The 26,559-nt window shown below is 32.0% G+C and overlaps 2 protein-coding genes across 8 annotated transcripts; one reads left to right on the plus strand and one right to left on the minus strand.

Moving 5' to 3' along the window:
- Positions 1-4,765: 4,765 nt before the first annotated feature.
- LOC112714302 (acyl-CoA-binding domain-containing protein 4) lies at positions 4,766-10,253 on the plus strand. 7 transcript variants are annotated; one of them, XM_029289482.2, is made up of 18 exons: positions 4,778-5,191; positions 5,445-5,518; positions 5,643-5,724; positions 5,930-6,079; positions 6,162-6,239; positions 6,339-6,443; positions 6,601-6,667; positions 6,751-6,812; positions 7,148-7,287; positions 7,374-7,500; positions 7,606-7,720; positions 7,938-8,026; positions 8,345-8,428; positions 8,500-8,850; positions 8,944-9,453; positions 9,549-9,608; positions 9,905-9,992; positions 10,062-10,253. In XM_029289482.2, exons 2-17 carry the CDS (start codon positions 5,481-5,483, stop codon positions 9,983-9,985), a joined length of 2,139 nt encoding a protein of 712 aa, XP_029145315.1. In that variant the 5' UTR covers positions 4,778-5,191; positions 5,445-5,480; the 3' UTR covers positions 9,986-9,992; positions 10,062-10,253. The 7 variants fall into 7 exon arrangements, with proteins under 7 accessions (XP_025621659.1, XP_029145315.1, XP_025621660.1 ...); XM_025765874.3 differs by having other exon boundaries at positions 4,766-5,191; positions 9,905-10,253; XM_025765875.3 differs by having other exon boundaries at positions 4,779-5,191; positions 5,646-5,724; positions 9,905-10,253.
- Positions 10,254-10,550: 297 nt separating this feature from the next.
- On the minus strand, positions 10,551-16,560 carry LOC112714304 (anaphase-promoting complex subunit 7). Its single transcript, XM_025765876.3, has 18 exons — positions 16,377-16,560; positions 16,163-16,231; positions 15,998-16,048; positions 15,710-15,844; positions 15,547-15,609; positions 15,160-15,275; positions 14,806-14,890; positions 13,948-14,007; positions 13,705-13,750; positions 13,332-13,405; positions 12,951-13,001; positions 12,621-12,821; positions 12,495-12,539; positions 12,287-12,380; positions 12,025-12,170; positions 11,717-11,946; positions 11,305-11,365; positions 10,551-10,977 (listed from the first exon to the last, which is right to left on the minus strand). The coding sequence occupies exons 1-18, from the start codon at positions 16,443-16,445 to the stop codon at positions 10,891-10,893; spliced, it is 1,683 nt and encodes a 560-aa protein (XP_025621661.1). The 5' UTR covers positions 16,446-16,560; the 3' UTR covers positions 10,551-10,890.
- Positions 16,561-26,559: the final 9,999 nt, after the last annotated feature.

Consider the following 26,559-nt stretch of genomic DNA (forward strand, 5'->3'; position numbering starts at 1 on the left):
ATTTATTACATATTATTATTTAGTAGAAATATAAAGTATTAATTAAATATAATAAACATCTACATTATAAATGTGATAATAATATTATCATTAATAAATTTTAAGTTATAAACTATTCAAAATTCATACTATTTGATATACTTATATATCATACATATATAAGACTCTTACCATTATTATTTCACTTCATAATTTATGGTTCGCCTAAGAAAAAATATTTACATCAATAAATGAAGAGGAGCCTATTTACTTAAAAATAATTCTATTAGATGATTAGGTGCAAAATAAAAATATTTATTATATTTTTAAAACAAATTTACTAAAAAAAATACTCTTCTTACTTTTATTATTTATACTTTTTTTATTATTTTATTATACTTTACATATAATTATATTTTAAAATTCTTATAATTATACTTATTTCAATATACAATTTAAATCAAAGAATTAATTTTTATCATTTTTCAACATTATTTTGAGTTTGTATCACTTGAGACATTATCTGATAGAGTGAATTAAAAAATATTAATATATATATATATACACAAAATATCCTAAAAATTTATATTCTTACTATTATAGATGTTATTAAAAAACTATATACACTAGGAGAAGAAGAATAAGTAAATATAAAAAAAATCCATAAAAATATAAAAAAATACAATTTTTGTGCTACAACATAAAAAATTATTAACATGTATTTTTCTCTTATACTATTTAAATTATTCTTATTAAAAATAACTTATTCAATATATTATATATAAACACACAATAAATATTCTAAAAACTTTTATTCTTACTATTATAGATATTTTTGAAAAACTATATGTACCGTGAAAAAGAAGAATAAGTAGATGTAAAAAAAAACTCACAAATATACAAAAAATAAAGTTTTTGTGCTACAACATAAAAAATTACTACAGATTCAAATTATAAAAAAAATTCATCAAATTCTATCAAATCATACTTATCATAAAAAAATTCTATCAAATTATAATTTAAGTTAAGTACGATTTTAGTCCCTAAGATAGAGGTTGAAAATTTTTTTCGTCTTCAATCTTTTTATTTTTTTGCCTACAAAATGGTCTAGAAGATTTAACTTAATTTTAAAATAGTCCTTTTTACCAAATTTTTAATTTTTATTCCGAAAATATCCATCACAAAAAAAAAGAAAACGAATTAAGAAGAGGGGGAAGGGAATTACGCTAGGGGGTTTGGTTCAAGGAAAAAGAAGGTGAAGAGAAGGGGAAGGGCCACCGCCGCTACGTCTTGCCGCCGCTACTCCTCTCCCCTTCGTGCTAACCCTAGAGCCACCACGACCCTCTCTCCTCTTTCTCTCCTTCCCTGTCTCGAACCAGAGCTCACTGCCAGTGAGCCTCCCCTGCTTCAACATCGCGGTTCTTCCTTCTTTTTCATTCACCTCCGCAAACCACCATCTCCACCCAGCACCGTTCGCGCCATCTCGCCCCTGCCTCCCTCAATCTCTGTTGCAGAAGGAACCAGAGCCACCAAAAAACTAGAACTGACGGCAGCTCCAACCCTTTCCCGTCATGCCCAGACCACCGGTGCTCCACTAGCTGTTGCACTATTCCTGCTTTTCTGTCACTGTTGCTATGACACCACTGCCTCTCCTGTCCCCTCTTTTTTGTTTTCTATTTTCATAATTCAGGTTATCATTTTGTTTTTAATTTCTGTTTTTGGTTAGTCTTAATTTCTTGATTTGATTATGGATTAGTTTAGCTGGATTTGGATTTTTTATTAGTGGATTTTATATGGGTATGATAGAATTAGCTTAGGTTATTAGGTTCTGAGAATGCTAAAAAATGTTTGGTTTGAATTGAATTGAAATTGTTGATTTGCTATAACTGCTGCTGGAATTATTTAAAAATGGTTAACTGTATACATGATCCATTGTTGTTGTTCTTCTTCTGTGTCTGGTTGTTGTTGTTTCATTGTTGCTTTTGCTTCAGCTTCTGATTCAGACTTTGGTTCTGGTTCTGGTTGATTTTGGGGAAGAAGGGAGAAGGGTATTTTCGTCTGAAAGACGATTTTAAAACTAAGTTAAACCTTTAGGACTATTTTGTAGGTAAAAAAAGGCCGGGAAAGAAAAAATTTCAATCACTACCTTAAGGACCAAAATCGTACTTAACCCTATAAATTACTAGTTCAATAATTATTCTAGATTAAAAATTAAATTAAAGATTTTAGATCAAAGTGCCACAACAATTTTTGTACTGTTTGATATAGAAGAAAAAAAATTTATTGGGTACAACTACTTTAAATCTAATTACATTCCATCATCTCAATTGAAAAATTTATACAACCTCATATTTATATTTGAAGTCAAAGTAAATGATTTTAACTATCCTCTCAACCATACATTACCAAGGCATTTGTTTCGACAAAAAGTACTAAAACTCAATTACTATTACAACAAATAAAATAGGTAATACAACAAAATTTTATTTTTTCCAAAATATCATCTTTATTGCTCATTTATATTCTTTATTGATTATAGGAACCAACTTTACCGACACTAATGTCATCAGACCTAGATGATAACATACAAATTAAGAGATCAAGGAAAAAAAAAGTAACCGAATTTAAGACACATTTTCAGATGAAAAACATATATACATATATGGAATAACAAAAGGACAATAGATTAGAAAATGTAGACAAGTCGACCGTTCAGAAACATCATGCCTCTACAAGAATATATGACAGAAAGAAGAAAGAAATAATTTCAACAACAATCAAAAACAAAAAAAGAGTACAAACACCATATAAAAAAGACTAAGTCTGTCAATTATAATAAATACAAAAATAAAAACAACAAATAAAGATGCAACTTTATACAATTTCAATATCAAAAAATTTTATATTACAAAATATTTTAAATAAAAAAACATTAAATTTAATATTGTTTTGTATGTATTTTAATTAATTTTTAAATAATATAATACTTATTAAAATATATTATATACTATTATTAATTTACCACCCTATATATTACACTAGTCTCATTCTAATTATGTATAAATTAAATATAAAAACCATGTATATACTATGATTTACAAATAAAAAAAAGGGACAAATATACAATGCAACTTGCTTTATGACGATTGAATATTATTGTCTTTCAATCTTTTTATATTTACAGTTATATACTTATATTACACATTTAAATTTTTTTGGTAATTAAATTTAATCAAGTTGGTCTAAATTTATTAAAATCAATTTCATTAATGAAACGTGAATACACACTTAAATTACATGAAACAGTTCCTGTATTCCTCTCTTTCTTCTTATTTTTTGCGTTTCTCCTCCTTTTTTGGGTTCCTTCTTCTTCTTCGCATTTCCTCTTTTTCTTTGTGTGTTTCCTTCTCATCGTCGTCGTTCTTTTATTGTTGTTAACTTTTTTTTTCCTCATCTTCTTCCTAGTAATTTTGCATCATTATAAGTTCATTTTCTTCTTTATTTAATTTTTTTATTCTTATTAAAGGAGTAAATGAGAAGATAAAATAAGAAAAAAATGAATAAGAAAAGAAAAAGATGATAATGATGATGATGATGATGAAGATGAAGAAGGAAGAAGAGGAGCTCTCAGTTATCATTAAGTAATTTTGGTACATTTTGGATATAAATAAGGTAAACTTTTGGTATGTACTTATTTTGAATTGAGTTTGTTTGTGTCGTCATGATTAAGTAATTGCGGTCTATTTTAGATTTAAATAAGGTGTACTTATAGTATGAACTTGTTTTAAACTGAGTTTGTTTGTGTGTCGTCATCATTAAGAAATTTCGGTGCATTCTTAATTTAAACTATTATACATAAAAAAGAAGACAACGATGACAATAATGATAATGAAAGAGAAAAATGAGAAAAATGAGAAAGAGAAGAAAAATCAGCAACTTCTTCTTCAAGTGTGTTAAAAGTTATCCAACCTTTGGATAAACGGACACAAAAAATACCAAAAACTTATAAGCACGACACTGAAAAACAATTCTATATTACACCAAATTGTGTTTTAAAGTGCACCGAAACTACCATTAAATGTAACATAAATAGATTTATCGAAAAACAATTCAAAACTCCAACATTCTATTCAAATTCAAACCTTCAATCATGAACACTGATTTTTATAAAGAAAAACGAAATTATTCAACTCATAGACAAAACAACTACACTAGTATCAATTACTAACGAACTACATTAACAATGTTCGAACCAAACCTCATTCACTTAATTCGTTTCAAAACAATAATCTAATTTGCCTTATTTCAACGGACAATGTGAATTTGTATCATTCATTGTCTTCGAAAACGAAATATTTGTTAAAATTTGATTTTACAGCTTGATTTAAAAAATTTTGATTCAAAATTTCAAATCAGATCAAAGGTATTGATCGTAAACGAAGAAAATGTAAAGAATGAAGAGAATACAAAGAAAGAAGAAAATGCAGAAAACACCGAAAAAAAAGAGTACGTAAAAAATGTTAAAAAAATTTGAAAAAAACAAAATCTGTATAAAAAAGACAGTTACATATAGTCGCGCATTAAGTGAAAAGATTATTAAAAATAGTGGCATATAAAGTTAAAGTTAAATTAAGTTATAGCAACGTTTATTGGTTAAATGATAGAATTTTATTATTATATTTATAGGTAAATTAACCTCACTATTTATTTTAACATTTTGAAATTTGAACCACCCACGACGAGAGTTCAATCATAGAGAAAACCAGATTTAATGATTAAGCACTTCACCACTCATCTTTGTGCATCCATTATTACTTCATTCAAACCAACGGTCATTTCTAGTGTTTACGCATCCTAGAATCGACCACCGTACCAAATAGCAGATCCTACGGTACGATACAATGACCTCAACACACTCCCAAAAAGACAAGAAGTTGCTCCAAAGTGTTGCTTGCTAACATGCGCATTATATCCTGTGTCCTACTCATGCCTTCTCTGTTATGTTTTTGTTTTTTCTCTGCCCTTTTTACTTTACCACTTCCATTTCCTGTTACGCCATATAGCTCGGTTTTTGTTTGATTTTATTTCGGTTGGAGTTTCCATATTACTAACAGGACATCATTTTCTGAACCATTTTGGAGTTTCCCTCTTCTCTTTTCCGAAATCAAAGAGCTGTTTCTGGTTTTACTCTTATTCTTATCTTTGGACTTCGGTGAGCTTTCTTATCAGTAATAACTAATAAATTTATTGTTCTTTCTTAGCAATAATAACTAAAAAAGTTGAGGGTTGACTCTAATTCTGCAAGCTGAATAGTACTTGTTTTATGGGAAAGTGTAAAGGAACAAGCTTGGTTCCTTTTGGCTTTTACTCTCTGACACTCAGGATAATGTGATTACCCCATTTGTGGATTTTCCCCCCTTAGGGTTTGTTCTTCATTTTGTGTTTCTGATTCACTCAGTGTTCAGGTGCCTGGTTCCTCATCCGTGCTTTGAGCTTTGAAGATGTTTGGGTTCTCTCGCAGGCGCATGAAACTTGGCAGGTGAATATTCATTCTTTGTTTTTTCCCCTTCTAAAGTATGATCTTTTTTCCGTTGCATTCCATTGAAGGGAACAACTAGTCCTTTCTGATTTTGAGGTTTGCGATATGTGGGTGTTCTTTTCAGCAGATTGAAGGTGCAGCTTTCTGATACTCCCCAGGGAACTAGAAGTCCCATAAGACACCCCAAGAGAAATGGAAACTCCAATGTAGGTTTCTCAGTTTCATTTCTTGTGTAGGATTGAGTTTGAGGAAGTGAATGTGGCCACTATGGATTATGTTTGAAGTGGGGTAGCTTATTTTAGGTTTTTAAAATAGTCAAAAGCTTTTGAAACGATATTTGAAGAAAAAACGGTTGTTTTCCTGAAATAATGTGTTGCCAAACACGCCTTAAAGTTGTCAGCTTCTTTTCAGGGTGATGGGGTTGCAGGGACACTTGGTCATGCTGAGGAAACTGAGTTTTCGCCATCTGCTGCACCCGAGATGAGTACTTGTACATCAGCCAGTTCAGAGAACTGGATGGTGTTGTCAATTGCAGGGGATAAGCCCACTCCTAGATCTTATGTATGTAATTTTGTTTCTTGTTTCACTTTTATGATTTCTATTTTTTAGCAAACAACTGAAATGTTCGTTTTCTTGTGAATAGCATGCGGCAGCTGTGATTGAGAATAAGATGATAGTGGTTGGTGGTGAATCTGGAAGCGGATTATTAGATGATGTGCAGGTACGGGAACTTTTTTCTTGTTTTGGAAATGGGCTGGATCAGTGGTGGCATAAATCAATTATTGGTTAGTTCATCGTGCAAAGTTCATTTTATTTTCAGGTGCTAAATTTTGATAGATTTTCATGGACAACAGCATCATCAAAGCTCTACTTGTCACCAAGTAGTCTCCCACTGAAGATTCCAGCATGCAAGGGTCATAGTTTGGTATTTTACTTCTAACCTGTTATTACTGCTATATGATTTTCTGGTTGAGCTTCACTTTGTTTTTATATTAATGCTTCACTTTTAAGTCTTTTAAAAATGATTGACAATGATTTGGTTATTCTCTCACCTTTTTTGTGGTTGATGATAATTTGATCAGGTTTCTTGGGGGAAAAAGGCACTCCTCATTGGAGGGAAAACTGACCCTGGAAGTGACAAAATTTCCGGTACAGCATATCCTTTCAACTTGTATACCTTTCAACTGGTTCATGTTGTGGAATTTTTCCGATTATTCTTTTACTTTTTGTAGTATGGGCATTTGATACCGAGACGGAGTGCTGGTCGCTCATGGAAGCAAAGGGAGACATACCGGTAGAAAGTTACACTTGGTCATTGTTTGGTCTTGCTACCAAATTACAATCTAAAAATCTTGCTCATCACATTATCACATAATGAATCGTGATAATACATCTGTATCAATTAAATCTGTTATGAAAATCATTCTAATTTTGACTTGCAACTTAGTGGAAGGAATGCCTTTGTTTAATTATCAGGTTTACACAAAATTGTATGGGAAAACATGAGATTAAACAATTTCAAATTAAAGTTTAGAAATAAAATTTAATGAAAGTATGTAAAAATAATTTTTCTTACACTGAAATATCTCTAGGAAGTAGTGAAGTACTGATTAATTCAACTTTTTGCAGTGTGCTCGCAGTGGCCACACTGTTGTCAGGGCAAGCGGTGCCTTAATATTGTTTGGAGGAGAAGATACAAAAAGGAGGAAACTGAATGATCTACATATGTTTGATCTCAAGTCCTTGACATGGCTTCCACTTCATTGCACGTAAGTGTGTTTAGGCTTCATAATGAGTTTCTTCTGGTAACAATGCAGTTTGAAAAGAAAATTTAGACTAATGTGACTACTTGCAGGGGAACAGCACCTTCTCCAAGATTCAACCATGTTGCAGCTCTTCATGATGGAAAAAATCTTTTGGTATTTGGAGGAACATCAAAATCCAGGACATTGAATGACTTATATTCACTTGACTTCGAAACAGTACGTGAGCTTTCTATATGGCATTATTATGCAGCCGAACTTCCTGATTCCTGGGATGTTTATAATATTCATACAGTTTGATGAAAGTATATGTTCTTCCCTCAGATGGCATGGTCAAGAATAAAGATACGTGGTTTCCATCCAACACCTAGAGCTGGTTGCTGTGGCGTTCTTTGTGGCAGTAAATGGTATATCACAGGGGGTGGAAGCAGGAAGAAACGTAAGTTTTAATCTTTTAGGTCACTCTGGGAAGTAAGCATTCTCAGTTGATTTATATATCACTGCATTCTGAGTAGATTTAGATATCACAGCATATTTGCTTTCTGCAATTAGTTTTACTTCATTGCTCATACTACTTTTCCTGCTTTATATTTGCTGTAGAAAATTCTCTTATTCTACTTCACGTCAAATTTCTATTTTCCCTTTATATTTTGTAGGACATGGTGAGACTCTGATATATGATGTTATAAAATCTGAATGGTCTGTGGCAATTGCATCACCGCCATCTTCTATCACTATCAATAAGGTGAGCTTTCTTTTTTCTTGTCACAGTCATATTTCTCTGTATAATTTTTAAATTATTTATTTGTATGAGTACATTGATCACTGGTAACTATGTATAGATAGGAAAAACATCCATGATTTTCAACCATAACCTTTGAGTTTAAATTTACTTTTTTTTATTATTTGACTATAATGATTTAACTGTGGTTTTGCTTAATTTGTTAAATTTAGCTATTTGTGACTATAACAAATTTGTTTCAATGTGGTGGAATATAGTGCATATCCTGAGATATAGTGATTAAATATGAAAGAGTGTTTATGATATATGTTACATTATCAGGGTTTTAGCCTGGTACTCGTGCAGCATAAGGAAAAGGATTTTCTTGTTGCATTTGGAGGATCCAAAAAAGAGCCATCAAATCAGGTATGACAAAAATACGAATGTTTACTGTCAAGTTAATTGTGATTCAACTAACTTCTCCATGATTACGACAGGTGGAAGTGCTGATAACAGAAAAGAATGAAGCAACCCTGGCAAAACGATCTGTTCCTGCTAAAGGTCCAGGTTCTATACTACCGGGAAAGCGTTCATCATCCACCGGATTGGCCTCGCAGCATAAGAATGATCCTTCTCATCTTCTGATTGATTCTGTTTCTCGACAAAATCTGGCATCTGCAATTGAACATGGTTCTGGAAGGAAATCCCTTTCAGAATCCTTGCTTGTACAAGATTCAAATTCTATCCCAACCAACATTTCCCTTCGCAGGCAATTCGATCATGACGAAGAATACAATGCAGATGTTAGGATTGACAAGAATTCTGAAGATGAAAGTCCATTCCCTCAGGTGAAAAGATATTTTGACTTAGAGAATATTTTAGCTTGTATAATGTGGCTTGTATAATAACTATTTCAATTTCAATTTTGTTATACACTTAAGGCAGCAGAACACAGGAAAAATCAAAATGACCATGGAAATCAGATAAGTGGCATGAAGGTCAATATGGATGAACATGTGATGGTATCTGGAAGTTCAAATCAACCGAATCAAATCTTTGGGAACCTTATCTTAGAAAGTGATGATGTGTCGGTCACTGAAAACAGCAAATCCGGATCGCTGTGCACTCCTCCAAACATCTATAATTATTACGAAGCTAAAGTGGCCACCTTAATAAGGAAAAACGGTATTCTAGAGGGACAATTAGCAGCTGCATTGGCGAGCAAAGAAGCTATTGATAAAAGTTTAGCATCAGCTCTCAAAAGCCGGCAGGAGATGGATAAGAAATTATCTGATACACTGAAGGAGATGGAATTACTGAGAGAGAAGCTGGCTAGTGTAGAGTTAGCCCATGAAGAGGCTAATAGCCTCTCCAACATTGTTCACTCTGATAATGTAAGGCTTGAGCATGATGTAGCTTTCCTCAAAGCTGTTTTAGATGATACACAGAAGGTATATTATATGGAGCTTTATTTGATGGAAGTGCTGTATGCAACTGTCTTTTATTTTTTGAATTTTTATTTTGTTTTATTATTTATTTTTATTAGGAGTTGCACTCAACAAGAGGAGTTCTTCAAGGAGAAAGAGCCAGGGCATTCCAATTACAGGTACATCCTTGCAACTGATTAGCACTACCACTTTCATTTGATAAACTTGTTATTCTGTTTTCAGAAATATTCCATCTCTTTCTTTTTCATCTGTTACCATCTCTTTTTGGTACATCAAATTAGCATATCTGGATGCAAAATGTTACAATAACAGATAAAAATGAGTGGAGAAAGTATAATTTAGGGAGTTAAGCTGCTGATGGTACTGAAGTTCCCAGTGCCATTATGCTTTAAAATATTTCATCATTCTTCCTTGGTCTTGTTCAAACATGTCACCACCTTGCTTCGCTACACAGGTTGAAGTTTTTCATCTCAAGCAGAGACTGCAATCAATGGAAAATCGAGCACCGACTCCCAGGAAACCTTTCCATGTGTAGTGAAAAGGTAATTTGGTGTTTAATTTTGGTAAGAATTTCAGGAAAGGTACATCTTCAAAATTGTTTTGATGGACAGTGTATAAAGGTATGCATCTTCAAGACTTGAGCCCCAGCAAAGGCGCAGTTAATGGAAGAATTAGAATTCGGCTCCTAAGATTCTATTTGTACATGTTTGACTTGGTGAATTCATCTTCCACAGTCCTTTATAGGAATAAATTTTTGTTAACACTTGAGCCGTAGGAAAAATATCATGGAGAACTTGCATGTATCGTCTCTTCTTTTATTTCTGGGTATTTTATTTACTTTTAATCATTATTAGGAATATTTAACTTTTAGAAGGTGGAGAAAAAAGTTAATCGGAAAAATTAAACAAGTCATTGATAACCACGTTGAAGAGAGAATTTAATTTTGATGGATTATATTCCATTTTTTTTATTCGGCTAAAAACATTAAAAAATAAGATTGAAGTGTTAATTTAATAGTAAGAGTTAATCGAAATCAAATTCAGAGTATAGAGGAGAGGAGACAATAATGGCACCAAAGAAAATTTCCCGTGCGCATAAAGTTAGATGAATAAAGATGTTACTCTCACTATGATTTGTGAATAAAACAATTTAGATACAGAATACTGCGGGTCAGAAATGATTTTACAATGAGGTATAACACAATAAGCTTCCATCAGAGACATCATTGGCAGTCAACAATCCCTTCCACTGGCTCTGGACATAAAATTGCACCACATAATTTAGAGTGTATGCATGCTGTGTGTTCTGATGTGAAACCCTTGCTCCAGCAAAGACTTGGTTCATGCAACTCTCTACATTAAACTAACGGAAATTTTCCTAAACTATATTTCCAAGGGTTACTTTTTCTCACCATAATTGACTTCCTTTGGACACTGGTCCTCACAGAAGTTCAGCATCATCTTGATCTCCATCTGCATCTTCGACATCATTGTCTTCATCATCTTCTGGTGCATCCGGATCTACTCCCTATAAAAGGATGCAGAATTACAAATTTTAACTTCATTCAGACCCTTAAAATATCTTTAGATTGATATAATTCTAGACTAGAACATGCATCTATTTCAGATATAAAAACTAACACAACGCAGCAGGAATGATTTTCAAAGCTGTGTGTAATTAGTAGAGATATATAATGAACAAAAGAATCAACAACAACAAAGTCTTATCTCACTAAATAGAATCAGTTACATGGACCAAACAAAACCACTGTGTCCTATTATATATCATGTTAATAGTGATTAGTGAGACTATTTACACATAGTTCTTTTATCATAATAATAATAAAAAGAAAACCTTCATCTGCTTCTCTAAACGCTCTAAACCTCGTTTTGCTGCTTCGTTCTGAGGGTTTAACCTGCCAAATATGTGAAGGTAAGAAGAACAATTTAATCAAATTTAATCATGATGAAAAAGGCATGCATCACAATCAATCATTATGAATATCCGAAAATAGCGTCATAGCATCAATTGTCAACTATAGGGAACCTGCAATGTTAAGTATGGGGAGGAAGAGTTTGTTAAAATGCCAAATTTATGTATCAAGGAACATCACAATCCAAATCCATATATCATTAAGAAAAATCACAGCACACTTCTCCCAGTTATCCCACCGTTGTTACAACATTAAAGCGCCATCTAAAAAGAAAAATCAAGAAATAAAATGCAGAATTTACATATTGACCTATGCATTTAGGACGAAACAAACCTTAATGCAGCCTGATAATGTGACAACGCCTCCTGCAGCATATTAGTGGCAGCAAAAACTTGAGCCAGTTTCACGTGAAGAGAGTCATCTGCCCAGTCTTTAAGGTATCGCTCAAGCAGAGATACGGCATCTCCATTCCGGCCCTCAATAACATGGAGTTCAGCCAATGCTAGTGCAGCTCCAAGGTAACCAGGTTCCAGCCTTAAAGCAGACTCGTAGAACTTTTTTGCCTATATCACATTAAATGTCACAAAGATATTGATATAGTAGTATCCAGAGACTTTAAATTAAAAGAGCTGATAACTTACCTTTTCTCTGCCACCAGTGTTACTGGCATGCACATCGCCTACTAACTTTAAAGCCTTTGCCGATTGAGGCATTGCTTTCATTGCTTCTCTGGAAGCATATAAAGCCTCTTTGATTTTAGACAGAGCCAAATATGTGTGAACCAAACCTAGAAATCAAGTCAAAGCATGTAAAGTTTGTATTTCCATAATTGGCACTTTGCAGTCTCATTGCAGGCAAGAAATGCATCATGCAACTTTTAATATTTCAGATTATAAAATAAACCTTGATATGAGCGAATATCAGGTCTTAATTCTTGAGCTCCCCGGAAGGCAGACACAGCTGCTTCTGCCCGTTTCATTGTTAATAATAGATTCCCCTGCATAAACTCAGTGTGTTAACTCAAATTGGTAAAATTGATGTAATTAAGTTCTACAAGCGTAGATAAGGTCAATAGATCCCCAACTGCTCTAATGCACAACCATTTTAGTACCTTCATTATATACCCTGTTATGTGCCTCTCATCAATCCGAATACTCTGATTACAAAAAATCAGTGAATTGTAAGCAATATTGTAATAGATAAATTCAGTCCTCCGCACTTGGAAAGAACTACTCACCTGCTCAGCATATGATAAAGCTTTTTTCTCATCTTTCCTTTCCCATAAAACAGATAGAGCTACAAAAACCTCTGGTCTTGCAGGATCAATATTCAATAAATCATGTACTAACTTGTTCAACTTTGAATAATCAGACCTTAGCTTTAGAAGCATTGCATACTCATCCATGTATGTTACGATGTATGGATCAATTGAGCGGGCCTGTGATCACAAAATAGTCAATATAAATTAATAATTACAGCTAGAAAATGCATGTAATAAGGAGGTTGGGAAGCAAGGAAAAAATCAGTGGTGTTAAATCAGGATCATAAACTACAATTCGATATTCACCTTCTCAAAATTCAAAATGGCCTCTTCATTCTTTCCAATAATAGCTTCAACCTTCATATACAATATACATTAGAATTTACATGTCAAGTGATCAATTCAAGTATAAATTACATAAAATTAAGTTAAGGAAGGGAAGGAGAGCCTTGGAGTAATGGTTAGGCTGTACACCCTTTGGGTGTGGCCTTTTTCTAGACAATGTTAGATGCTTGTGCACCACAGTGGCCTTTTTTTTCTTTTTGTCAAGTTATTAAAGGAAGGACTGTCTTTACAGGTCATTTTGGAAAGCCACTCTTTCCAAAAAGTAGAATCTAAAAAGTAAAAAAGTGAAAAAAGATGCATAATCTGCAGGGTAGAAAGGCTATAGAATGCAGCAAATCTAACCTTTGCCATCTCAAGCAGTAAGTGTGTATTATTTGGGAAACGCTGTAAAAGATCTGCAAAGATTTCCAAGCCACCTGCAACATTGGGAACAAAGTAAAACTGCAAGCATGAGACAGAAATCACATGTAAAAGCCGAGAACTAAACTATAAACATATATGAATTTTCCCTTTTGTATAACAGGTTTGATCAAGACAAGAAAACATAAAAGCCATTGCATTGAGTTTCTATACAAGAAAACAGTATAGACACAAGTTTATTATTTTGGGTTACATAAACTGGGCCAAAGTTTATATTGTGAAACATGAGACCCTTCAGCTCCAACATGGAAGCATGAATCAAAATTTCATAAAAGGATAAAATAAAATAGCACACCTTTGTAATCATTTGAAGCCATGCAACACTGAGCTTCAACATACCGCTGCAAGAATGAATAGAGAAGAAAACAAATTTAATTTGGTCTAGACTCACTAGCATTCATCTCGTTAGTCAACAAGAACTCCTTTTATTAAATTTAGAGGCTTATAATAAAACGGAATCCCTATATACTGTTACATGGCAGCAAGAACTTTGAAGTGCAGTACCAAATAAGGATTTGAGCTACATTGTTCAACTTACTTGAAGCCAACGAGTTGAGTCAATATGATCAAATGGCATTCTTCCACTTCTATTAAGATTCTGAAAAATGTTTCCAAATTAATCATAATATTTGAAGGTTCTCAAATTGTAAATAAAATGAAATGGCATTCTTCCACTTCTATTAAGATTCTGAAAAATGTTTCCAAATTAATCATAATATTTGAAGGTTCTCAAATTGTAAATAAAATGAAATTTTATAGATCGACCAACATCTTTTCATATTTTAAAAGAGACCATAAGGTATATGGTAACAACAATGAATAACAATCAAGTTGGATCAGCGGATTGGATTTCATATTCGAATAAATCTCGTAATCATAAGAAAGTAGGCTTTTTTAACAATGGGTCTAGCAACCGAAAAAATTGGACAGGATCCAACCAAGGGAGCAAACTCTAGATGAATATGAAGCGCATAGATACAAGTTATGCTGTGGAATGAAAGATAATTCCAAATCAGCTTTGTCTACCAGCAAGGAAGCTGTAAGTTTAATGCCATAATTTCATATGGTAAAACAACATATAGTATTACTTAATCAATAAATCTGCTACAAGTAAACATACAGAAGAAATGTCATCGTGCTAGTTAAGGTAGTCAAATGAGAGTAGTTAGCTCCAAGTAACTCATTCTTAGATGCACAAAAATAAGAATCTATAAAGGTCACCATGACATAAAATTAACAATCAAAGAGCACTTACTGGAATACATAGGATATTGCTCAAATTTAGATTAGCAGTTTTCCCATCTCTTTACCACAAAATAAATATAAAAACAATATGGTCAAGTGCTAATCTGTATTTAGCTTAAGCTACATGAACTTTCTTCTTTCATAAACAAACCTGAGGAAACAATGAAATGATGTCCTTCGCAGAAGATCCCAATTCTGACAAAGCTGTAATAGCCTCAAGCATATAAGGGCAATGTCTGTCAAAAGGACAATAACAAAGAAGATCAATCTAATATGCAGTAGTGAATTAATTATACATCATATAAAAGATGAAAATGCTCATAGAGGAAGCAAAAATTTTAAAAAAGTAGGAAATGCTACAATATCACAAATGCTTTCAATCACTAGCTTACTTCACGTTAAAACACAAAATACAAAGGAGATTCGAAATGCAAATGATACATGAGCTTTAAGAGAACACACAAACCTCGTCCCATTCATTCTGTATGGAACTTAATTTACAGACCTTAGACATTCTTTGTAAATAGCAACAGCAGCTCTACTATGTCTAGATACTCGATAAAGCTTCCCTAATAACAAATTCATTGGCAGATTTCTAGCTTTGCACGGAATTCCTTCCATCTGTAATGTGTGACAAAGCCCATAATAAGGATTCAAAAAAAATTGAAAACAAACTATTATCTAATGCAGAATTTCATATGCCTTGTTTCTGAATGAAAAATGCCACATTCAGAGACGACAAAATATACAAAGTAGTATAGTAATTTAACGGACATTATCTACGTAGTAAATCCCTCCATAAATTTAGAACAGGCATTCCTTCACCTCAAACAGGATTTTTTAGTGAGCAACTCATACACAAAGTTTGTAGAAAGGTAGAGAACAAACAAACCTCAACTAGAGCTGCTTTGTTCTCATTCAGGAAACAGTGGCAAGATGCAATTTTGAATTTCACCTGTTGAAAATATTGAAAATAAAACTCCATAAATAATCTACATTCAAAAGTCAAAAGCAAAATCAACATGCATGGGTTTGGTTTTTGCACTCTGCCTCACCTCATTCTCGTTGATTCCTGATGCATTGCAAGAATTTGGAGACGGCGACCTGTTTGATGGTATTGAACTCCGGGATAGTTGCACGTTCTGTTTGGGAACCATCTTGTTGTATTGCAAAGCTTGCTTGTAGCTATGCTGTTCATCAACATAATAGATTATGAGTTCACAACTTCCCTCCATTTCTAAAATGCTTTGAATAGAAACAATCAACAAGAAATGGTTTCAACTTCCAACATCTAGCCACACACAAAAAACGGAGAAAGATATATATAGGAAAGCGTCTCTTACAATAGCTCTACGATACTCCCTCTCACGGAAGAATGAATCCCCAAGTAGCACCTGAAAAATGGATAAGCAAGCAAGTAAACAACTTCAATAAACGTTTTAGAAGATTGAAAACTTAATAACTATATGGAGAGAAAAAAAATTAGAAAACTTGAAATTTGCAGAGACCAAGCTCTCAGCTTTGAGGTGGGGGGCGGATTCAGTATTTGCAGCGGGTGAAGAAACAAGAAAACAACTCTGTTCAAAACACCAACTTCGGATTACAACGTCGAAACAGAAATCAAAATATGAAAAAAGCAACCACTTTTATATGCAAATTTCTAACGCGTATTTGATAATTAAAAGGGGGGGGGGGGGGAGGACGACGGGAAAGAAATTTTACAAGCATCTGAGCAGAGTTATGGAGGCCATAGTCGAGGAGAGTGGCGATTTGATCCTTCGGAACTTCCATTGTTGTGATGTGAGCTCGATTTCGTCAGTGGTAGCGAGCCTCAACTCAACGCGCTCTTGTTTTTGAAGTCTCTTTACTCGCTAAAGGGTTTGATTCAATGAAAAATATTTTAAAATATTGATTAAAAATATGCTGGTAAATTATTAAACTAAAAAAATTAGTTAATTAAAAATAATAATTTTATTAACTTTTAAACATTTTTCATATTTAATTTTGTGTTATTATAAAATAATTAATTAAAAATCAATATCCGACTCGATATTAATTTGTCGTATAAATTTTTTTTCTTTCTTATTTTATTTTTGAATTTAGTTAATTATATCTCTAAAAGGGTATTTTAAAAATATAATAATAATTTTTTATGTATTTAATATATTAAAAATATAAAAATATTTATTTTTCAATAATTTTTATAAAATATTGTTATGGTATTTTTAACTTATGCCATTAAGACATAAATTAGCAAATTTTTTTATTTATTTTATAAATATATCTTTAATTTTCTAATTTTTAGAATTTTAAAAATATTTATTGTATATTTATTTTATGACTCATTTTTTTATATAAATAAATTAAATATTTTATTTATTAATATATATAATTTCAATTTGATAAATATTTATTAATTTATGTAATATTATTTATCTTATTTATACTATAAATGAAATAATTATGAATGTATTTTGTTTATCGTCTAAACGAGATACATCACGATTTTATTTGATTTTATCTCGTTTACAAAAAAGATATATAGAATTTGAAAAAAAATATATTCTGTAAATGAAATATGCGCATTATTATAAAAAACATTCACAAGTATTTATTAGATATTATTATATAATTTTACTCAACTACTAATATATGTCTACGATAGTTGTTAATGAAACCCTCTTGACAAATGAGGTTAAAGTCAATAGACACATTACTCAAGAGGTTACTTTTATTTATAGTTTCTTTTTTATAGTATTGCTCCACTTCTTTTCGCGACAACAAAATCACACATAATATTTGGAAGAGTATTGACGCTTCACTGAATTCAAGTATTTTCTTTAATCAACCCCTACTTCTTTGGCAGTTAAAGAATTTATCATCTCAATTACATTATCAAAATGTTTCTTGGCCTATATTGTGTTACTAGTATGCTATTCTTTCTTTAATATCATCGTAATAAACATATATTTTAGAGGAACAATGCATTAGATGAAGATAAGATGTATGATTTAGATGTGTAGTTAGCTAAAGAATTTAATTCAGCACATGAGAAGATAGCGCAAATGAGAAAAAAGATTGGATGCTTTGCTAAATAATAGATCAATTAGATCCTCCAAAAATCTTTTATTAAGTTTAATTCCGATGGTTCTATTACAAAGAATAATTAGGTGGCTTAGAAAAGTACTTTAAGAGACCATAAAAACAAAGTTTTAGTTTGTTATAGTACAAATTTAGATAGTTATAGGATAATTTTGGTAGAATTTCAGAATATTTTATTGAATTTAAATTTGACACTAAATTTTGAATATGTGAACGTTTGCATAGAAATAAATTTTAAGGTAGCAATTAGTTTTAGTCTTTAAAAAATTATCGAATTATACTCTATAAAAATATTAGTTTTGGCTATCAAAAAATGTTACAGTAAATTAAGTCACCCGAGCATTCATCATGAGTTTCAAAAAATGAATATTTGTACGAATACTTGTTGCTTTTATGATGTGTGCTGCAATGGTGCCTTAGGTAAAGAGAAAGTATCCTTGCTGTTTTCATTTGCTCCTCAGTAATCTTGTTGAATACCCTAGTTTCCTCTGTTATGAAGTGGATAATCTTTTTCTAGAACATTCATACATAAACATAATGGTACCTATAACATTCAAAGCGAGAGGGTAACGACCTTTATATTATTCTCTATGCTTCTGTATTCATACCATTGCCATTTTGTTCAAATTTATCCTGTAATTTGGACATTGGCATCAACTCGCTGTTGTAATGCTAAACTATATTTACCTCCCCAGGGTTTAGATGATATCACAAATTACACCTCTTGACTTGTCATCCTTTACATTGACCTCCCTTTTATGTTGGTGAATGCCTTGTTTAAAAGAGGAAGGGGGGAGGGTGTTAATGTCACATTTTTACAAGGTATTGAGTGTCTGAGTTGGTAAGTATCATGTTTATAAAGGATGTTAGTGTCACATTTTATAAAATATAAAGTACCCAGTGTCAGATATCATAAATTTTAGAAAAGATCCATATATACTCTTATAAACAGAAGGATGTTATCCGTAATATCTTTTTATCTCAAAGACGATCAGTATGGGAGTGGATCCTCTCCAGTGGAAAAAAAACTGGATGGTATCCAGTGGAAGATCTCACCATTCAATACATTCTCTCTCTCATTTATTGCTGGTCCCACTTGTAAAATTAAAGGTGGGAGATTACACTTTATTCTCTCCAATGACAAAAAAAATGGAGAGGATCTATTTCCGTATAACTTCTAGTTTTAAATATATGTTTTCTTAGCTTTTTGTGAAGTTGGGATGACCTTGAAATTAATGTAAATTCATGTTCAATTTCTGTAGGTGCCTATGCAATCAAAATTCAAAATGATGTTAATGTTGTCAAGTTTGAAGATGGTATGAAATTAGTCTCACATCAAAGAAAGCAAGAAAGATTGAGGAGTTTATAAGATAAAAGACCCATTAATTTACTACTTTAAAGTTTTGAGTTAGATGTGGTGGTTTTTCATCTTGATTTCTCTTCAAAATCTCATGATGGTGGGCGCTTTACTTCATTTTCGTTTTTTGTCAACTTCGACAGATAGTGTCGAAACGAGCTTGTATCATAATCTCATTCGGTTATCTAGTGTCTCGATTAAATCGATGTATTGCAAAATGGTATTGCAGAGTGAATTAAAACTAAAGAAAATAACGGAAAAATAATGAAAATAAATGTAATAAAAGATACAATAAACTTAAAATGAATGAAAATAACGAAAGAAATGATGAAATAACAGCAAGAGAAATAACAAAAGAAAATAAAATTCAAAAGAAAATAAGAAAATAAAAAAGAAAAATAAAGAACTTGAAAGAAAATGGTAATGCTATTCAACACTCACATGCACAAGCACTTCATTTTTTTATGTGTTAGTGTGACTGGAAATTTATGCAGAATTTTAATTTGGCTTTGGAGTAGGTTGGAATTGATGCTTATTTTGACTTCAATCTTCCTATTTATAGAGGAAGGATTCGACAGTTGTTCTCCCCACGTTCACTCTGCAGCTTGTTTCTTACTTTTCGTCCCATATTCTTCATTTTAACTTGATGATCAAGTAATAGTTAACTCAACTTGAGGATCAAGTAAAATCCTTAATGTTCAAGAAAAAACAGTAACTACTTTTCAACTTGTTTACCACGTGCTGAAATCCTCAACTTCGAGTTCGACTTAGACTCTGCTTATGCTGAAATCTTCGACTTCGACTCTCCTGCTAGCCTTGATAACCTTCGACATTGACTCTCTTGCACTATCTTTCTTCGACTTCGATTTGTTCACATCTCCATCTGTTACTAGTTCCGACTCTTCAAATCGATACAATCTGTATTTAAAACTCTATAGTCGAAACTCATCTAAGTCGAGAAAACTATCTAGCACCAACAAATGTTGGCAATCTTCGATTTCGACTCTTCTTGCTCAAGTCTGCACATTGGACTGGCTCTTCGACTGAATTTTTAGCTTAATACACATTACTGTCGAGATATTATCACAATGTCCAAAAACTCATTTCAAAGGCCACACTAGTTCTCTTACTAGTTTCACCTAGTTATTCAAATTGACACAATACTTATAACCACTTTCAAAGAGTCAACATTACCTGAATCGAAATATCGATTTTGAGTGCCAACAATAATAAAACAATTTTGTAATATTGTCATATTGAAATCAATTTTGAATGTTGACATCAAGTCATCGATTAAAAAAGAAAAATGGCACCTGAATTTAAAATGTTTGCTAGACTGCTTTTTCCCCCTTTTTTAGGGCATTTTTTTGGAAAATGAGGGGGTTCTTTTTGACCTAACAGTTATATAACTGAAACGTTTGAACGTTTGGTGTGCATCAGTTTTTAAGAACCACACTTATGTGATGATTTCTTTGGTGTTCTTTTCGGTGTTCAACTTATTAGAGCCAATTATAATGGTGTGAATTGAGTGGCAGTCATAATAAGCCAAGTGATACACAAGCACCACAAAATTCACCGAGTTCTCTAATGATTTGAAAAGACCATATTAGATAGGTGGTTAAGCAAGTGTATCTTCATTATAATTTCCATAATAATTATCAATCAGCGACTAGTTCAGTCTTTTATCTTTCCATTTTCGCATCAATGCCATCATCCTGTTCTATGCAATTATTAATATGATAAATTAAAGAATAATGTTAGGGCAACAACTTTTGTAATTTGTAGCCATCAAATAGTCATCAATAATGATTTTAATGGTGTGAGATTGGTATGAGATTTCATCTAATAATTCATTTTTCTTTGTTGGTTATATGCTAGTCAGAATTTAACAAAGTTGCTGACCCTCTAGATTTTTCCTAAATTAAATATTGACATAGAATTTTGTTCAGCTCAATATTTTAACTTATCATATCAAAATTTAATCTGCCACATTAGATCATGTTAATAGTTAACGAGATAAACTAATCACAAAAAGCAAAAGCCAAAAATTCATAGTTTATAGAAACTAAATTTATTTTAATCCTTTAGTTATAAAATTTAAACCGAAAAAACAATTATTTAATTTTTTGTGCTTTGACAACAATAAAATTTAAATTTAGCATTTTATATATAACACCTAAATTTTTATTATCGAACTCTATTAGTACTCTGATCCATATCTATCAAATATAGTTCAAACGAGTTAAAGAAATGTTTTCGATGATTAGGATAATAATAATGTCTTGAGATAGACTTCATGTACAGAATACTTTTATGTACTGTATATTTAGGTATGGTCTCTGACTTTTTAATTTTTTTTTTTATATTTTCATAAAGAGTATAAGATCAGACCATGACATAGTAGAAGAGGTTCACCATCATAACACAAATATTGTAAATTAACCTTCTAAGTTCCAACCAAAGATGCCAAGTTGAGATAAGACTAATATTTTTATCTTCTACAAATTTAGAAAAATATCTGAAGGTACTACTAACATGAGATTTATATTGAAAGTGATAAATTTTTTAAAAAGAAAAATGAACAATTTACTGCTTCAAAAATATTATAAAAAATTAATTATCATATATTGTATATAAAATATATGTATTATTTAACTCATTTTTAATATATATTTTATATTTTAATATATATTTTATTCAAGTGATGATCATTTTGACGATAGGGATGATAGTCGAAGCTCTCCACACTCACTCATCAAAACGTGTCATGCAAGGGAGAGGTATCCAGACCCTTATAAGGCATGCTTCGTTTCCCTCCCCAACCGATGTAGGACCTTACAATCCACTCCCCTAAGGGAGCCCAACGCCCTTGCTGACACATCAATCCGGCCTCTAACTCTGATACCATCTGTAACAGACCAGACCACCAGCTAGAACGATATTGTCCGTTTTGGCACACAAAGTCTCACGGTTTTGTCTTTGACGATAGGGATGATAGCTGAAGTCCCCCACACTCACTCGTCAAAACGCGTCATGCTAGGGAGAGGTATCCACACCCTTATAAGGCATGCTTCGTTTCCCTCCCCAACCAATGTGAGACGACCTTACAATCCATTTGTTCTGAGGAGTTTTAATGACTTTACAAGAAAAAGGGACTTTGATGGAATGACGTCGTTTTGTGATGTTTTTGGAAAAGGTTGAAAGAATTGGTTTCTTAGAATGAAATTGAGATTGGTTTTGGATTTTAAACTTGGTTTGGAATTACATGATTTGGTTTAGAAACTTCCTTTGAATAACTCAATTTAAGGAAACAATGATTTTTAATAATCTTTACTGAATTTATGGAAATAAGGGTGTGGATACCTCTCTCTAGCATGATATTGTCCGCTTTAGCACACAATACCTCACGGTTTTGCCTTTGACGATATGGATGATAGCTTAAGCCCCCCACACTCACTTGTCAAAACGCGTCATGCTAGGGAGAGGTATCCACACTCTTATAAGGCATGCTTCGTTCCTTTCCCCAACCTATATGGGACCTTACAATCCACCACCCTAAGAGAATCTAACTCCCTCGCTGGCACATCGATCCGGACTCCGACTCTGATACCATCTGTAACCTCTGCACTTCAGCTTTGAATTTTGACTGGTTGGACTCTAGAATCATTTCAACCCTCTGCATTGATGATTTTTGTAAATTTTTCAAAACTTTAGTTTTGACGGCAGTTATTGCCTGAGCCTCCTTTGTGGGCACTCCGTGCCATTCAAGGTCCCTAGTCTAGAAAGCAAAAGAGGTTGTATCATCACAAGTGTATCACCACCCGCTAGCACAATATTGTCCGCTTTGGCACACAAGACCTCATGGTTTTATCTTTGACGATAGGGATGATAGCCGAAACCCCCACACTCACTCGTCAAAATGCGTTATGCTAGGGAGATGTATCCACACCTTTATAAGGCATGCTTCGTTCCCCTCTCCAACCGATGTGGGACCTTACAATATCCCTATAAAGGTGTGGATACCTCTCCCTAGCATGACGTGTTTTGACGAGTGAGTGTGGGGGGCTTCGGCTATCATCCCTATCGTCAAAGGCAAAACCGTGAGGCTTTGTGTGCCAAAGCGGACAATATCGTGCTAGCGGATGGTCTGGGCTGTTACAGATGGTATCAGAGTCGGAGCCCGGATCGATGTGCCAACGAGGGGGATGGGCTCCCTTAGGGGGGTGGATTGTAAGGTCCCACATCGGTTGAGGAGGGGAACAAAGCATGCCTTATAAGGGTGTAGATACCTCTCCCTAGCATGATGCGTTTTGACGAGTGAGTGTGGGAGACTTCAGGCCTTGTGTGCCAAAACAGACAATATCGTGCTAGCGGGTGATTTAGACTGTTACATACATGTAGTATAATTATTAGTACTTTATCATTGTATAACATAAATAAATACTTTTATGAAATAAAAGACACCCAATTATCACTCAACGAAAATAAAAAGACAAAATCATATATTTGTCATTACAATAATATTAGAAAGACAAAAAAATAATTAGAATTTTTTTTATTTAACATTTATTAATTATTATAACAATTAATGAATGTTAAATAAAATAATTAAATTCTGATTATTTTTAGTTAATTTTTTTGTTATTAAATATTTTTATTGTCACTAATATGTAATTATGTATCTCTTCTAATATTTTAGATACTTCATCCAAATCTCTCTCTCTCTCTCATTTTAGGCATTAGTGTATCATTTAAGGAAATCAAAATTAAGAATTCAGTTTTAAGATTTATTTACTAGGATTTTATTCTTTTTTAAAAAACCATGTATCAAATCCCTCACAATTCTAGGAATAGCAATGAGACGAATTTTTTTCACTATCTAACTTCATCCCATCCTATTTTTTCTTGTATAAAACTGACCTATTATACAACTTACTATAGTAAAAATCTACATCATAATTTATCTACACATTTCGCCTCACGTCTAACCATTCCTATATGATCTTTAAAACCTAATATACAAAATTAAATTTTAAAATTTATAAAATTACGAACATCATCTAAATATAAATTAAATTATAAATAAGAATCATATAATATTAAAGATATATATATATATATATATATATATATATATATATATATATATATATATATATATATATATATATCGTAACGGATAAAAATAGATACACTTAGAATTTAACCTTATCCTGTCCCAATAAAATCCGTACTGAATTGGATAATTATCCGTCTTGATCGAACAAAGACGAATTGTATACCAACATATATATAAATTATATTGTCATCCCTACTCAATTCTCTTTGTATATAAAATTATAAATATAATCATGGAGCAACTTCTGAATAATTAACAGTACAATAAAGACTATCATAACTTCATAAGTCATAACCGTATATTATCAAACAATGTAGGAATTCCAATAAATTCTACCTTCTTATTTTTATGTTCTCCATTTACTTCTTTTGATTCTCTCTCTCCTTTTTTTTCTAGACTTACTGAGACAACACTTAATTGGAAGCTATATATTGACCATATAAAGCGAAGAATGAATATATATATATAATTCGAAAAGCAAAAATGATCATATCTTGTGTTTTACAATTTGGTCGCGAAGTGGTAGGACAAGTGTGGCATTTGAACAGTAGGAGTTGAAGCATCTCTAATGCTAACATGGGATTATATATTAATTAAAGTTGCTTACTAGAAATAAAAATCGGTCACTGAAACTCCATTATTATTTGACTATTTTTCGTCAAAGTCCAAGTAAACATAGTTTACGTACCCTTTACCCCAAATCCCGGTGGACTAACTAATAAAAAGTGTGCGCCATTTATAAAAGGTTGGTGCACGCCAAAAGGGCAAAAACCATCCCATAGAAGGATATATATTGAGAGAAAGACACCCGGCTTGAATGAAACTAATTAAAGTATGAGGGAAATAGATAGCGGAAAAAGCCATCAAATAAAGTGCTTTGTTTAATTAATTAGCTAATAATGTTGAAAGCACATCTATTTAATTAAGGGATATGTAATTGTAAAGTACTCCAACCTTGTAAATGTTTGAACCTTTTTTGCCGACCAAACTATAGTAACTCACATCTTTCAAGATGTTCCTTGACTAACCTTTGTTCTTTCTAAATGTTATGTTCCAAAGTCCAAACCTTCCATAAGAAGAATAGCACACAACCTCAGTGTTGGGACAGATGATCGGGGGAACTCAAAATCCGGAGTTGTAAAATTGGCTAGTAGTGTTTCACATTAAAGATTGCAAAATTGACTTGGTCAATTTATTTATTTTGATCATAATTATTGAGTTGTCAATAATGTAATTTAAGTTTTAGAATATTTATTTATGTTGAAAATAAGTAGTACGAGGACAATCCAATCAATCATGTGTCAAATAATTTGTTATTATTATTATTATATTAAAATGTTAATATAATAAGATCCATGATTAAATTTAGAAATTTATCATTGTGATAGTAATCATAATATTGAGAGATAAATCTTTTATAATTTAATCTAAATTGTTCTTGGTCATAAAATTATTAAAAAAGGACATTATAATCCAAAAAGATCAAAATATATATAATGGTCTTTATTGGATGAAGATTAATAGATCACATTTATTAAATATATATGGTGCATATAGAGATATGACCATTGAACAGACTTACTTTGAGAATTCCTAATGATTATAATTACCGCATATTTGTCAATAGGATATTTTCAAGATGAACATAGTAATAGAGTTTCTTTTGACTTGCGACTGTCATAGTAATTAACAATATATTTATTATACTTTGATTTCGAACACCTAATACCCTAGGGTGCTAATTGAATGGATATTGGGTATGATTTAAATACTTGTACAATTAATGATTAGTCAATAATTTAATAAGAATCCGTATTTTTTTGTTTATCTTTTATTGCAAACATTGGACCCTTTTTTTATGATAAAAGAAGAACAGATATAGATAAATAAGAATTAATCTAAAACTTGAACTCTGATACTAAATGATAAAGAAATAAAAGATAAACAAAAAGATAAGGATTCAAACTGAATAAAAAGATACATTAAAATTGAAATAAAAATAAAAAGGATAAATTAAAATTGAATACAAAGAGAATCACTCTACTTTCTATCCAATTTCTTGACACAACAAGAAAGAGATTCCTCAACCTAACTTGTCAATGTCATAGTTTGGGAATTGAATCAAAGGGACTCCTCAACCTTCTACCCAATTCTCCAATGCAACAAGAGAGGGACTCCTCAACCTCAATTGTCGACACTATGGTTTCATCACGAAACCAAAAAGGGGTTTTCAAAACCTGTAAATCATTTTGTATTACAACTACAATAGCTAAGGAGGTATTTATAACTTCTTATTAGGTTAAAACAAAGAAAACCCTAAAGCCTAT

This window comes from Arachis hypogaea, chromosome 10, assembly GCF_003086295.3.
Source record: "Arachis hypogaea cultivar Tifrunner chromosome 10, arahy.Tifrunner.gnm2.J5K5, whole genome shotgun sequence".
Taxonomy (NCBI): Eukaryota; Viridiplantae; Streptophyta; class Magnoliopsida; order Fabales; family Fabaceae; genus Arachis; species Arachis hypogaea.